General features: G+C 45.0%; 1 protein-coding gene across 2 annotated transcripts in view; it reads left to right on the top strand.

Annotated features, from left to right (window-relative positions):
- The window catches only part of TECRL (trans-2,3-enoyl-CoA reductase like), a 58,950-nt gene extending 43,625 nt beyond the window's left edge, over window positions 1–15,325 (top strand). For both annotated transcript variants that reach the window (XM_062574418.1, XM_062574417.1), the window contains exons 5-12: window positions 2,300–2,415; window positions 5,057–5,162; window positions 6,918–6,990; window positions 8,984–9,027; window positions 10,867–10,924; window positions 11,796–11,881; window positions 12,108–12,153; window positions 13,310–15,325. In XM_062574418.1, coding sequence (XP_062430402.1) covers window positions 2,300–2,415; window positions 5,057–5,162; window positions 6,918–6,990; window positions 8,984–9,027; window positions 10,867–10,924; window positions 11,796–11,881; window positions 12,108–12,153; window positions 13,310–13,437 — 657 coding nt within the window. In that variant the 3' untranslated portion in view covers window positions 13,438–15,325. The remainder of the gene's footprint in view (window positions 1–2,299; window positions 2,416–5,056; window positions 5,163–6,917; window positions 6,991–8,983; window positions 9,028–10,866; window positions 10,925–11,795; window positions 11,882–12,107; window positions 12,154–13,309) is intronic.
- Window positions 15,326–15,691: the final 366 nt, after the last annotated feature.

Below are 15,691 nucleotides of genomic sequence, written 5' to 3'. Positions count from 1 at the left end.
TTTAAAATTTGATTATTATTGTTTTTGAAAGAAATGTCAAGAAAAACTAGTATTTTAGCAATTTCCTCATTTTTTGAGCATCTGTAAAAATAGAAGTTGACCGATCCTTAACACATAGCTAATACCTCTCCAAGCCCAGCAATTTGATCTGATTATATTAGTCAACTATAGCATGAGTATGAAGACACTAGTTAGGCTTTAATTGTGTATATTCATTGGGAATCAATAGCAAAAAAAAAAAAAAAAAAAAAAAAAGGAAAAAAGAAAAAAGAATCTTGCCTTTGGTTAAATTAATTTTGTGTTAATTTAAGGCAGTCTCTGAGCTGCTCTGCATAGCCGAGGGGAGTTCCCGCATCCCTCCATTCTTCTGCTTCCAGCCTGCACGTTCGGCTGTCAGCGGGAGGCTGGATTTTCTACTCCTCAGGTGTCTTTCCTTCTCCTTTCAGCCTCTGCAATTAGCCAAAGGGTGAGGAGGGAACACTTGGTGCCGTGACAAGTAGCCACAACTTGGCGCCAAGTGCTGCCAGTCTTTCCCTGGCAGCTTTGCAACACATTCATGCCAAGCAGATGATGAAAGCTGGCAATTACGGGTGTATTTTGTGGTGCAGGTCTTCACTGAGAGAAAAAGCTACGTTGGGGGAAGCAGCTCATTGCAAGGTCCTTCACTGACCTGCTCAGACGAGACTGCCCATGCTTGTGTATCCTACCCCCAGCATTTTCTGTGTTCAGTGTATTAGGTAGAGATCACAGCGACTGTCTCTTACAGCATCTTTGCCTAAGACGGTGGGCTCCCAGGAACACACCAAAACACTAGCAAACCAAAAATCTAATAATCTTTCGGCCCTGATGTGTTCCACAACAAATGGGTTTTCTCAAACATTCCCTGAGCAGATGTGTCCGTGCATGCACATGCACACACAGCTGCTCCTGGGATCATGCAGAGTCTAAATGGCGCACAAAAGCCGTGGTGTCATGCTGCACAAAATAAAATCTGACGTTTTCCTTCTAAAGAAGACTCAAGTCTCCTACTTCTGGAGACTGAGATCCACTATCATAGACTGAGATTTCTGAAGCCCCTCACCCCAACATAGGGGAAAAAGTGGTGCTGGAGGGCCTCAACCAAGGAAATCTAATTGCAAACGGGTTCTGCAGGAAGACCTCTGGGTCGCTTCAAACTCTTCTGAAGCGAGTTTGGAGGAACACTGCCCTGTGGGTCTAGTGCCTGCCAAATACCAGTTTCGAGAAAGGTAGTCTAAATTAAATGTTACTCCTTAAATCACAGATATTTAGTCACTACGATTCTATAGCAGTGCAAATAGCCACCTTCAAGCTGAACAGTCCGGTAGTTATGAATCTTTATCCCTTAAGCAACATTATGTGCTTGAGTTACGATTTGCCAGTTACTGTCCCCTGTAAACATGTTGGACTACACCACTTTAATCCCAGAGTTCATTCCAGTGGGGACAGATAATCAAATCCAGACCTTGTATCATTCTAACCACATTATACTTCCTCCAGCCATTACGTTCTTTAAAGCGCGCGCCGATAAAAGATAGCGTCCCGTGGGCTCTCTGTAGCTCGGCGGTCAGCCCTGACAAAAGGCAACGCAAAAGCAAAGCCAGAACGTCAAACTGAGGGCGACTCCTTGCGACCCTGCAGCTGTCCCTTCTGTCCCCTGTGCCCATCCCCGCTCCGAGGCCGCCGGGGCGCCTGCGCCCGTGGCTGCTTCTGCTGGCTCCTGCCCAGGGCTGAAGCCTCCTCCAGCACTGGGCACATGTTCAAAGTGCCACCCCGGGGGAGCAGTGATTTCAAGCCACCATCCAGCTGACCTCGGATGCTACCAGCCAGCATCCAACGTTTCGTTATGCTCGTTCCTCTCCCGCACCGTTGGCTTTTGATTGATACATCGCTTGCTTGATTGCAAAATGCGCTGGCACAAAGCAAGTTGCCCTCCGCTTTGGGCGCCTTCATTTCCAGTGCTATTAAGATTCAAAATAGGCATCTGATGGCACAGCTGAAAGTATAAAAGGAGAGAACTGTGATTTTGAGCTTCTTCCACAAAACCTTCCTGACTGGGTTAATGCTCTGCACAGAAACCTCTTTTTTGCTAGATGGGTTTTACTCCTTTGCTAAAGAGGCAGCAGGAAAAAAAAGGTCTACATATCGTTTAAGTCCTCAAATGAAGCTAAAATGACATCTGAAGGATGAATAGGTGTTGTGGATAGAGTTATTCTTTTTCTCATGCCTTTATTGGTACAATTTCATACCCTGATACAGCTATTTTCTTTCTCATTTCTAGTTTTTTCTAACAGAATACACCGGGCCTCTTCTAATATACCTGCTCTTCTACATTCGCCTCTCGACTATTTACGATCAAGCGGAAAGCACGAAGAACTTCCGCCACCCAGTGGTTCAGTAAGTGACACGCGTGGACGGTCTTGGGGAGGACAGGGAGCCGGGGGCTCAGGAGGAAGGTGCCGCCGGGCGGAGGTTACAGATGCTCTGAGTCAGCTTCCCCACCCCACCCAAAACGGGGTCGAAGGGAGTTTCAGAGTGTTCTTACCACGTGTCGGTATTTCAGTGACACTCATCAGTCTGACCAAAAACAGAACAGCGGTCGCAACGGTCACTGCAGCTGCAGTGTACTTGCCGCAGATAGTGTGCCCTCTAGACATACAAGGTGAAGCACCGAACAGCAGGTAGTAAGCCAAAGCCATGCTTGACAGAGAGGAGGGGACAAAACTTCAGGTGCTCCAGTCCCAGTCTCTTCACAGTGCCTTCCAGTTCCGTATAGCCCGCGAAAAGATGGCTAGCACCAGCCAGAAGGTCCTAGCCAGAAGGTAACTACCTCCACAGCAGCTCTCACCTAGATAACAACAGGAACTATTTCAAGAGGTCTGTGTGTCATGAGTCAGGTCAAGAGCAGTTGAGCATGAGTCAGGTCAAGAGCAGGGAGAAACTTAAGCAGCGTACGAATTCAGAACTGGTCATTTGCCTTTGGAAACTAAACTCTTCAAAGGGTCATTGCCACGGCCACATGCGACGTATTTGAGTTCTGAGGGAGTTTTAAGAAACAAAAAGCTTCAGAATAAGAGCTTATCCACTGTTACAGAGGAGCAGAGACCATGTGTTGTATCTATGTGTATACACGCATGCGCATACACACACGCAAATACAGAGAAGCTCATGCATAAGCACACACCAGTTAGCCTTTCTTCTGTCCCTCACTCGAACAGCAACGCTAGCAAGAATGATGAAACACTTCAGGTGGGACGCAATAGGAGCTGACTGCAAGGAAACGCATGCCGGTACGGGTTCATCTGCTTGAGCTCAAGCGTGTGCAAAAAAGTAGTGAAGAGAAGACAATCAACTGATGTGACTTTCTAGGAAAAAAAACCCTGCCCTTCCCAAGCACATCTGAAGGACTCTAGGAGAAATAAAGCAGACCTGATGATTCATGGGAGGGGTAAAGAATGGCTATAGATGAGGAGGAGCTAGCAGCTACGGCTGCTGACTGCCGGCGGGGGTTCCAGGCACTGCCACCACCAGCTGTGCCCCTCTGCAGGACAGCGGCTAGCGTGCCAGGCCGGGAACTTTCACATCTAAGGAACTTGCTTTTCTTCAGCCCAGTTTCCCCTGTGGTGTGGGCATTTGTGCCTGGTGGAGGTGTGGGACACGATCAAAGAAAGCCCATCTGCCAGCTGTATGCGTTGGAGCTGGGACGGCACACAGGGAACAGAGACTCCAGGACAGGACGGCTTCCCCGCAGCACTCGGACCCGCTACATAGCGGAGAAACGCAGGAAGCAATATTGCTGTTCAGAGATGGAGGAACGGAGACTTGGAGAGAGAGAGAAAGGGAGTTAGTGGAGCTGGGAAAGAGAACACAGCATTGCTGAATTCAAACCCAGAGCTACAAGCTTCTTGCGTTCCTCCTCTTGCTCATACATTTAAAGGGAGAGAGTTTTTAGTAGCACCGAGGAGCCAGAAACACCTTTACTGTCTTTCAAGTGGGCAAGGAGCATGCAGAAACCTTCCAGCGATCACTCTCGAAGGGTTCATTTGAGGTCCCCACCTTAAGCTGAATTAAATTTGAAATTCTCAACAAAGCTGAAAGTTTGCTCTGGCCTTTAGTTGAGTCGTTAATTGCTTGAAATTTTCTCAACTCAAATCTCTCTGCTTTAATTACTTTGCAATTGTTTAATCTTTGACTCTGCCTACCATACAAGATGTGTAATAAAAGTATTTGAGATTTCACATGCTGAAAACCACTTTTCATTTATGCCTTATAATTGGCTTGCAGTGAGACAGGCTCTGGTAGCATGGTAAATGTAACTAAGATAAAATGCCACCAGGAACCACTCTTGACATTTGTTTTTGAAATTCAATCTTTATGGGCTGCAACACATTCTCCGAAGCAAATCAGCAGCGCCTGCTATTGTTTCATAATCTTCCTCAAAAGAGAATCAGTGTAATAATTTCTAGAACGATTACCACGTTCCTTTGTAACTGGGTACAAAAAAGCTCTCACAACGGATTAACCTTGCAACAAAATCTCATTTTGCGTCCAGGAGGAAATGGAATACAAACTACCTCCGTGCAGCTACTTGAGTTGGCAAAGGACAAGGAAACCGTTCCGAAGCTGTTCAGAATGTTTGCAAATGTCAGGCGCATCCTGCAGGAGCATTAAGGTGGCCTTACAACGTGGCAGACGTCTTTCGGAAAAGCACGGCAGACATCTGCTTGTGTACACAGCTGTCCCGCTTTAATGTCCTGTCAGGGCGATGCATCACATTCAGAGCTCGAGGAGCTCGTTCTAATTCAAGGCTGATAAAAATAAGTTGCTTCTCTGTAAAATGGAAGCGGCTTTGTGTAACGCTGAAAATGATTCCATTAATCTTTGGCTCCAGATGCTTCAATTAAGACAAAACCTTAAATCCTAAGATTTCAGTATGACTTTGCAGTTTTGGAATATTAGTCCTTTTTGTGACAATAAACTGTGAGGAAATAAAAAGCAGTCTTTCGCTTACCTTCATTTCCCTTCTTGCTTTTTCCAGCTTGGCCTGCTTCTGCCATTGTTTACACTATACCAGACATCTTCTGGAGACGTTATTTGTTCACAAGTTTTCCGGAGAGCACACTCCTCTGAAAAATATGATAAAGGTAACAATATAGTTATCATTTTATTTAAGGCAGAGAAGATCCCCATATTAAAGCAGTCCTTTGAAGAAGATGGGAAAATTAAAAATAATCTACTTTCCAGCTCCAGCAATTATGATTATTCAAAATATAAATATAGGAAGAGTCTTGGGGCCATGTCCCCAAGGACATGAATAAGAATCATTTTTGCTGCTGCATATCAATGTCCACTTTGACTCATCCACTTAACGAGCTGATTGTCACGTCCAGGATATTTTTCAGACTGAATGCTTTATTATTTATTTTTTTAATGAGATATGCTGCTGCAAAAACTAGCAATGATGACAGAAATCACACGCTACTTCCTGGGTGCAATAAAACTATGGAGTAAGAGACAACACTTGCATCAGGAAATTAAAGCCAGATTACAAATAGCAAAAAAAAATGTTCTCATTCTATAGATGGAGGCCTCAGGAAGGAAGATACTGAGCTGCCTAAGGTCTTTAATAGGCCTCCTGTATTTCAAGCATTTGTTGTTATCTCATAGGCTCTCCTTCTTCTGATTTTACATCCTCAGCCATTTTGTATCCCCTCCATCCCACTCGGTGTGGGGAAGGATCCTCCCTTTTGAAGATCTGCAATACCTTTACAGTTTTAGTGAAGAGGATATACATACACTCATGGCAGGTGGCTCGGCTCCGTCCCACTCGGAAGGGAGCTGGTGGCACAGCTAGGGATGCTGCCTTACGATGCGCCACGTGTGAAAATAAAGAGGAATATAAGCTAGAGCACCTCGCTGGCTTTGGAGCCAGAGTGCCACATCCGGAATGATTCCCGCAGGCGGGAGTCAGAGACCCACCGCGACGGTTCCTCCCTAGTGTCTGTGGGCACCGGCCGCAGGCGCACTATGTGAAAAGACGAAGAAGAGAAGGTCTCGCTTGCTGCCCTTGCGCAGGGGACAGAGCTGCAGCCAGCGCCAGCATCTGCTCTTCCGCAGACTGTGCGGCGGGCGAGGACGCCCCAAACTAGACATGGAGTGAGGCTTTATCCAGTTCCCCACGGTCGTTTCAGTCCATTGGGTTGGCCAGCGGGTGGGTTTTATTTTTTTCTTGTAGAAAGGATGGGAGTGGTGACCCTTATACAGGGCAAGACCATGACCAGGTTATCTCTGTTTGGGCTGTGCTTATCTCCGTACTTTCAGACACCAGGAAAAGGCAGCCTGGGTGCTGCTTTTTCACGGATGGATGAGGTGGGGCTGGATCCGTAGGTGCAGGGGCAGCGTGTGACTCAGCTGCACGAAGCTCACGTGATTTTGTGGAGCTGCGTGCCTTCTCTGCCTATTCCTTTTTGTTCTTTGTCATCTCAGCTGGTTTATCAGACTGTTTGGCTAGCTCTGTCTTGGAAATGACAAGCTTAAGATACAATCACAGCTCAACTGCTTGAACCAGCGCCAATTTTTAACAGCTTAACTCCAAGAAATGTCCCCTTCAGAGGTAGAGTTCCCTCACTCCAGAGAAGAAGAAAAATGCCAGTTCCTGCAGCAGACATCCACTCACTCCAGCACACTCTGAAAAACCTATACTTATTTTCTGGGCGTGCGTGTGGCCATAGAGCATTTTACAAAAATCTGTATTACTGTTCCTTAACTCAAGAAGCCACTGCAAAGCTGATCAGTGATCATCTGGGTTTAACATGTTACGAGACTATACATACATACATACATATATATATGTACAAATTTACAGTTTATAAATGTGTGTACTGTTTTGTCCATTCCAGGGCTGTGCCTTTTACTGGGGATTCACTTCCTGGATTGCGTACTACATCAACCACCCACGGTACACACCACCATGTACGTATCAGTAGAGCACAAAACTGATTTGGGTTTTAAAAAGGTTTCGGTGTGCAGCCTTAAGTTCTCCAAACTCAGTAGAGGTTTTGGCCTAGACATCAAATCGTATGACTTATCTGCCCGGAGATGAGGCTGTTAGAAGGCAGATCATGGCAAGGGCGGCACTCCTGCTTTGCCACTAAACATATGTTCCTGTTCAGCAGTGGTTACGTGCTGCACAGTTTAACAAACAGGAGAGATCAGCCATGCGGAGGAAACAGAGATCAGTGTATTTTGTTCATCTTCACTAGGGCTGGCTGTGTTTTCTTGGAGAAGAAAAGATATTCATTTGCTAAACAAATGGTCTTTTTTGTGAAACCAGTAAAAATCAATCAGATATTTTGAAAAAAAAATGACAAAACCCTTCTTTTTTACTTCCAGATTTCACTCATCATTTTGTACCTTTTCGTTATATTTTATTGCTATATTATTATTTCTTTTTGATTTTTTCTTCTTGTCTGCTCTTTGAACTTTTATTTTATTTGATCATAATTGTCCTAACTTTTTTTTCCTACTTCTTTTTTGGGGGTGGCATGTTATCCTTGCCTTTATCTTCCTTTTCCTCTGCAACTGATACATATCTATGAGCTTTGGGGAATGTATGATTTGCTTTGTCAGTTTTAATTATGAATCTTCGTAATCACAGTGAAATATCTCAATTTGTTCAATCCAAAAGTTCTCTCAAGTGGCATTTGCTTCTATTTCAAAACAATACAAAAAATCACTTTAAAAATGATGTGATTCATTGAAAGGTGCTTGAATTTGATGTGGCTTTGACAGTCATGCTGCAAACAAGGTGGAATGCTGAGGCAGAGCTCTTAGCACTCCAGGCCACCAGCTCAGGAGGTGCAGGGAGTTCTTTACTCACTTACAGAGAAAAGCATTTGCTCGAGGTGCAGTCTGAAGCCAGGAACCTTCTTTACTCCTCCAACCTTTTCAATAGAGAAAGCCTTCAAAAGACATACTTCTAATTCCTTGCCACTGCTTTTAAATGACATTTGTAGATAAATTGAGCAAAGCCCTCTGGTGTAGTTAGATGGATCAGTAAAGAACAGAGGAGTTATCTTGGATGCAGGTGACCTCCAGAGTCATATCCAGAGATGATCCAGGTAAGGAGAGGCAAGCAGATAATTGCAGAGTGGCAAATTAAACCAGGCTGACAAGGGGCCCGTGACAAGGATGTGCTTACCAGCTGCGTCCTTGGCTGTTGACATGTGCTGGCCCTTCTGGGTAGAAGTTTTAGTGTATGCCCTTGGGACCACCGAGGAGTTGTGTGCCAGTCAGAGAGGAAAGGCTCCTGAAAGCAGAGGCTCGATGAGATCAGGTCAGTGAAGCGAGGCACATGTGATTTGTGTCGCTCAGCCATGAACAAGGTGTACAGGAGAACTGCAACCCTATGGAGATGCACGTGATACAGCACTACAGTGGCCTGGGGACAACAGCAAAAAGGAGATGCAAGCAAAGGGAGTTCAAAACTGCAAAGATTAAATGGATCTCTTGCATGGCGAGACTGTGAAGCAGATACCGGATATATAGAAAAGCCTCACTACTAAAAGCATAGAAAAGCATAGTAATTGCTGGATAGGTTATGTCTTGGATGCTCTGTTCCTGGAGATAGAAGGGCCTATCCAAAACATGTGGCTAAAGTGGAAATCATAGGGAAACGATGTAATTCCTGGTCTTGTTCTGCCACTGACCTTCACTTATCCCTCTCCTTGCTTTTCCAAGCAACATAGCAACACCGACTGCTTAAAGCGCTTGGAGATGTGAGGCTGACAAATGTCAGATAGGAAAAGTTGGGTGAAAACTGCCTTCAGATCAGTGGTGAGGACACTGGCATTTCCTAGAGTGCTGCCACTATTTGCACTGTCTTCATATTGTGTGGTAATATTCACTCTTTCTGCAGAGCCTGCATACTGTAAAATGCAATTTATAATTTCTTTCTACTTTCTAGCATTTGGCCACAGACAAGTTTCTTTTGCTGCCCTTGCTTTTCTGGTATGTACAAAAATAAGGTGTTACGAATGATTACAGAATAGGAACAACCCACAATTTAGCAAAATGCAGTAGTGCTGCTACGCAAGTGTGTATATTGCTGTCACCCTATCATTTGACTGGATGTAGCCATACAGCTAATCGACTAAGGTTTCTGGGCTGGGAAGTCTCCTAGTATTATTTGCCTATACAAGGCTTAATGTAATGCTGGTGCATGTGCTGTGCCTGAGCGCTAGGATGAGAACATCATCCGCATTATTGTTACTCATACTTGTGCAGAACATTAATATTTAGTCAGATACAAACTTGCAATTTATAAAACACTAAAGCATTATAACCTAATTCTTTATAACCTAAAACTTTTCAATAGCATTGAGTTCCCTAAATAACTCAATTTCTACCCTCAGCAGCTCTGAAAAAATACAATAAAAAATCCCTGCCAAAATGGGTGAAGCCAAGGGAGAACACAGTGGAGGGAGGATTGGTTTGTCAGCCTTGTATTTAACCCTGCCTTTATGTAGCTACGCTTACGGATACCACTTTTCACCAAGTCAGAAGGAAGGGGCTCTCCACGGGACCACGCAGAGATGAGGGTGCCGCTGGCAGTCGCACAACTTTCTGTAACGGGGGTCCCACCAGGGGCAAATGTCCTGGATTACAGCGTTTTGGTCTCACCCGTAGGCAAAGCGATGCCATGGACAGTCGCGGTGGCTGTAGGAGGCTGATGCCCCCCGAGGGGGAATTTGTAAGAAATGATTCACATGGATCATTTCAGAGAATGTTACTCTATGGCACCGACATTCAGGATGTTCGGTACAAGTTAAAAGAAACCGCCTCATAACAGCATGTAACCCCTGTAAAGTGGATGGCGGGTCAACATGATGGGGAAGAGAGAGGAAAATGCACAGGCTCGCCCGCAGGCGACTCCGAGAGTGCAGAACCTGAGACTGCTGAAGCTGAGGTTTCAAAAAAGCCGCTGTAAAGAGAGACAGAGGCGCAGGAAGAAATTACCACGTGCCAGTGTATATTCTCTGCCTTTCCCTGCTGCAGTTGTATTGGAAATGCCGAGTATTAACCCACCCAAACAGCTGTGGCAGCGCGCAGCCGGAGACCGCAGCGGCGGTGGCTTTCCAGAGCCAATTTTCTTTCCAGTAACGGGACACTTCAATACAAAATGAAGTTTCATGTTTCTTTCAATTAGTTTTAATTGAAGTTATGGTTGATCTTTTGAAAACTGGCTCTCAAAAATGACAATTGTATTTTCCCTTTTTTTTTTTGCTATTAATTTTACACTTTCAATTTCTCTGGCTTTTTAGCACTCTTCCTTTTTTATTCTGGTTTCTTAATCTTTCCAGCTTTGCAGAATTTTAAAATGATAAATTAATTTTAAGACAACATAACTTTTTAACCTTGCATTTTTTACATCTGAGGAGAGAAATCAAGTCGTCAAATCCAGAAATGATTAAAACTCAATTCAGTCCGAGACACAAATGTATACTGCACTTTGATTTTCATCATAAAAAAAAAAAAGTGAAAAATGAAAACCAAACAATTAATTAGATTGTTACACTGATGGGTTCTCTTCCTCAGGAAGTGAACCTGGTTTTCTCACCAGTTCCCTCTTTAAATACGGGGAACGCTTTGCTTTTGATCAGAATTTTGATTTCCGTTGTAATCGATGCTGAAAGCTACAGAAACACGGTGCCCGGCTTTTCACCTACGTCCTCGCGAACCCTGACAACGACGGGCGGCCAGCCTGAGCGGTAGCGGGGGGATATGCATGTAATGCGCTTACTGCAGAGTCTTAGGCAAATAACTGATTTTTTTTTTAATATTTTGCAGATGTGTGAAGCTGGAAATCACTTTATCAATGTAGCTTTAGCTCAGCAAAATCATTCAGGTTTGTCTTTTCTTGGTTTCCTCTTTGTCTAGTCAAGACTGAAGCATGCTTAACCTATCCATCTTCTGTTGATGTGCAGTAATTTATATGTCTACAGCCACAGAATAAAGAAAGATGAAATAGGTACTATGTCATCAGTGAGAAACATTAGCTACACTGTTGTTGTTCTAAAACTTGTAGCAAATTTATCTTAATTATAAACAACAGTAATTTAAACATGTATTTAAGCATTGAAGGTCTCTAAAGCCCATCATTGATTGACAATGACGGATTCAATTTTAAGTAAGTTTCAAAACCTTTTAACTAATCTGCATAGTTCGGAGATACATACGTATCTCCCAGGGCCAGTACATGCACAAATGTACAAATACACGAGCACAAACTTGGAGCAGCTAGGTGTGCATGTGTACGCTCGGAAAGGCTGTGTCAAACACGAGTTTTTCAGATTATTTTGTGCCTTGAGAATAAAAGTTACACTGTACATACCAGAAAGTAAAGTACATTTTCAGATTTATTACAATAATCAGTATTATCTCCTACTAAAACACCCCATTCAAGAAAATACTTCACCTTAGTAGCTTCACGCAGAGAAGCCAGTTGCTGTTGCAGAAAGCATTTCGTGTGCTTGGGTTCTTTATCACAACGGCTCTAATGCGGTTTAGAAGCACCAAAAGCTAAATAAATTTACTAGCGCACTCCGTGCCTGCGAGTATTAAATGCGGTGCTGTTGCCAGAACTGAAAAAGAAAATGAACCGAAAAAGAAAATGCTGCCTACGTTACCGTCTGTAGGAGCACTACCAGCGCTGCGCTCCCCTCCCGCCGTAGTAAAACCGCTTTGGTTTCGTGTGCTTTCTGTTCCCTTTCATAAAGGAAGTAAAGCCTGTTTTCCGAGTCCTACCTACAACCCCTTCACGTGGCTCTTCTTGCTGGTATCCTGTCCCAACTACACGTACGAGGTACGTCACCGGGTGGACCGGGCCGCCGTGTTGCCTCTGCGCAGCAGCCCGTCCGTGCTATCCCTGAGGCTCCTCACTCATCCCACCGCTTCCCACCCGTCTCTCCTCCCCATCCAGCACACCGCGCCGTCTCTTGCTCGCTCCTCTCTCCCTGTCCCCGGGTGACTTCCTCCTCCGGTGGCAGCTCGGACCCCAGTTAACGACGCTTTTTTTTTCTTTGCAACAGATCGGCTCCTGGATTAGTTTCACAGTGATGACGCAAACGCTGCCCGGTAAGGTCGAAACTGCACAAAGACAGACTCTTAAGTTGTTGTTTGTGGAAGTGAATTCTGTAAATCTCAGATTTGCCCCCAAGTTACCATACACAACAGTGCTACCAAAGCCCCCGTGTGACCCGACCGCATGCAGCTGCGAGGTGCCGCCTCAGAAAGCCGTGGGGAGCACGAGCCCCGCTGCCCCATCCCTGCCAACTTCTCTTGATCAAAACCTGCTCTCTGCTATCTGCGAACTCTTGCTGTGTCTTCAGTTTTCACAGTGCAAACAGGCTTTGAAATTTAATTTAAAAATTTGCGTTTTTCACTTACAGTTGGCCATTTCTGATACAGGGAACTTTCTTTTCATTATTAACCTGCAAGAATACTTCTGAAAGGGATAGGAAAACAGATGTCCTGAGCACTCCCGATGAGTAAAGACACGGCCAGGTTTCTGAGGGCATTTCCCCTGTTGCGAACATCAGCAATCCATAACAACCGCCTGCTTAGTAGAGTTCGCAAATCTCGCTCAAGATTTGCTTGCTTGCTACCTAACCTGCATCTTTAGGGACCTAAATACCATAAACAGGGAGCAGTTTTATGCTTTAGGCCCTGGTATGGGAATGGCCTGAAAGTTTGTTGTTGTAGCAGGGCAGCATTCATGGGGCAGAGAGCAACACCACTATCCCATTCCTGCTGGGATCGTCCCAAACCTAACAGTTTGCCCGGATGCCACGTTAATGTTTCTGATCCCCCAGCACATATTAAGGAGGAAAGAGAGATGAATTTGCAGAAAGTACCCTCTTGGTGAGACCCAACTGCCAGACACCTACCCTGTACTTGCTCCAGGGCCCCGCTGTCCCTCTGTACACGGACATTATAGCACGGCTCCCTGTGTTGAGACCGCATGATGCCAAAGGAGGCCTTACGATTTATGGGGAACCCACAGAGGAGATTCGGTGGGTGTAGAAGAGGTAAACAGCTTCTGTGTGAACTCCGCGGTGGCACCTGTGAGCAGCAGGATATGCTAACGGGGCCGCGGCAAGGCTGTGAGCGAGGACAGCGTTAACCCGTCTGCACCTACAGACCGTTTCCGTAAATCCTCTTGCATCCGCAGAAACAGACAGGCAAAGAAAACACATGTTCCTTTTTCTCTCTCTCTCTCTTTTCTTACTAGTTGGCATTTTTGCTTTCGTGATGGTCATCCAGATGTCTCTCTGGGCCAAAAAGAAGCACAAGCTGTATCTGAAGAGATTTTATCCAGAGGTGCGCAGAAAAGCAGCTATGATTCCCATCATCTTCTGAGCTCTTCACAAGAGTTGAAACCTAAATGCATAGTTCAACAACTGACTCTGAAAATAAATGAGCCATTTTGTTCAATAATCAAAGTCGGTCTGAGGAAGAGCTCCTGCGTATCTTTTTCAGAAAATTAACAGATCAAAACGAAGAGCTTTTAATTAAGTGAAGAGAATGTGGCTCTTGAATTCTTGGTTCCTGCTAAAAGATATGATTTAATTAGATTTTGTGTAATGGAGCTAATTGGGAAGGGACAGGAAAATTGCTCATGTTGAATGTTTTAGGATAGATATTTAGCTGGTATAAATAAGCACAGATTTTCTTAAAATTAACAGAGTATGGCTCATCTGCAGGCATTCAGGTCTGCTGAGTTTAAGATTCAATGTTAGGTGGTGACCAGATTCTCTGCTTTTTGCAGCAGAAGATGTTTCATAGACTTATTTTCATTAAGCTGCAGAGAAACAGCACGTTCTGCTTCAGCTCCTCTAAAGCATCACATCAAAGAATGACTGGTGTGCTGTTAACGCAGTCTAATACAGCTTTACAAGGTTTTCCTTTCTTTTTTTATTTAATTGAATCTGATAGCAAGCTGTTCGATACAAATTGGCTTAAAGTGATCACCGCAGAGAGGTCTGCTTTTCTTTTATTTTCAAGTAGGTCTTGAAAATAAGCCTCATGGTCGCAGGAGAGGCCTGGGAGCGAGGTGCTTCCCATCTTGCCACTAATTTGCTGTGTTGCCTTGGGGACGTCACCTCTGCGCAAAACGAGCCCTCCATCCCCCCGTTCCCACTCTGAACAGCTCCAGAAGCAGCAGGCGGCTTTCCGAGGCGAGCGGCACGTTATGGTCCTCTTGCCCGGCATCGCTCGCCTTAGCAGCCCCATCGGCGGGCACGAGGTGCCCCCGCGCAGATGTCGCTCTCAGTGGGGAAAGGGGTCCTGGCAAAAACGCGTTTCCACCCCGGCCTGCAGCGCCTCAGATGGACACTGCTGAACAGCGTCAGCTCCCCTTCGATTTGATCACTTAGCTCTCTCCGCGGTTCCAGGGCGTTATTTTTTAAGGCATTTGCTGGGCTTCTTATTCGAGCCCCTGGAGATTCTGTTTAGCTCCGTTTGCAAACCAGCAGCACCGTTGTGCAGCAGCACAGTTTGGAGCAATTTCAGTTACAGAGAGCAAAAGGACTAGAACTGATTTAGCAAGTATTAATGCCTTGACTCCCCATATCTTCAGTTCAGTTTTCATCCTACTTCTGTTGCATATCTTTCTTCCCCCGTAGGCCAGCGAAAAAGCTTGCCTGAAGAACTTCAATCACTAGAGAAATAGTGAAGTACAAAAGCAGAGCGGGGCAGGTCCTGCCTCCTAAAGGCACTTTTATCGTAGCGCCAGCTCAAGTGCTCTACCAAAGTTAATTTGCTCAGTAAATTGGGTTCACATCCCTCTTCTAATATCTAATCTAGAGGCTTGCAACACTCACCCAATTAGCCAGAGGAGCAATGAGCTACGTTGGCTCATGGTGGCAGCTACTAGCAATGTGCAAGTGAACCAGCAGCCACGCCATGATTTTTCCTGCCCAAAGAGGCAGATAAAATGGGCTTGTAACTAATAAATTTGGAAAGACACCGTGAGCAGCACCCAAGGACGCCCCTCCGCCTTGGCCTTACTTTCAGAGCTGTCGACAGTAACCAGGTAGAGCTGTGCAGTGTGACAGGGTTTAGCGACTCCGGTGCGCTTGCAGTAACTCCGTTTCACCTAGGTAATGTAAATGAATCACCTTCCTGATTTTTTTTTTAACTTCTCACCTGTGAACACCTGGATTTTCTTTCTTACTCTCAATGGAAAGCCACAATAAGCACCCAGCCCCCCAACCCTGACTGTTAATAAAGATCTATTTTAGAAAAACGGTCTTTTCTGCGCTCTTTAGTCACTGATATCTAAAATAACAATATTCATCTGTGCTACTCATATGAGTCATGAGAATCTTTCCCCCCTCCCTGCTTTTAATTACAGGTGGATTACATGTCTCCTTCCTAGCAGCTTTCAAGTTTAAAATACTGGGAGAGGAAGCATTTAAAAGGCTAAAATTACATATTTCTCTGGTAATCTCTTGATTACAATTGTTCAGCTTGAAGTCTGTTCAAGGCATGTCTGTATGAGACACATTTCCAGGCCAATTCCAGCTGCTGGGAATGTGGGTCCTGCTCAGCAGTTACCTTAAGCAGAATAAGTGCTTTGGGAAATGTTTTCTTCCCTGCTTGCCGGGTGGTT

This window comes from Rhea pennata, chromosome 4, assembly GCF_028389875.1.
Source record: "Rhea pennata isolate bPtePen1 chromosome 4, bPtePen1.pri, whole genome shotgun sequence".
Classification (NCBI taxonomy): Eukaryota; Metazoa; Chordata; class Aves; order Rheiformes; family Rheidae; genus Rhea; species Rhea pennata.
The sequence above is the reverse complement of the archived record's forward strand: the minus strand, read 5'-3'. Positions and strand labels throughout refer to the sequence as shown.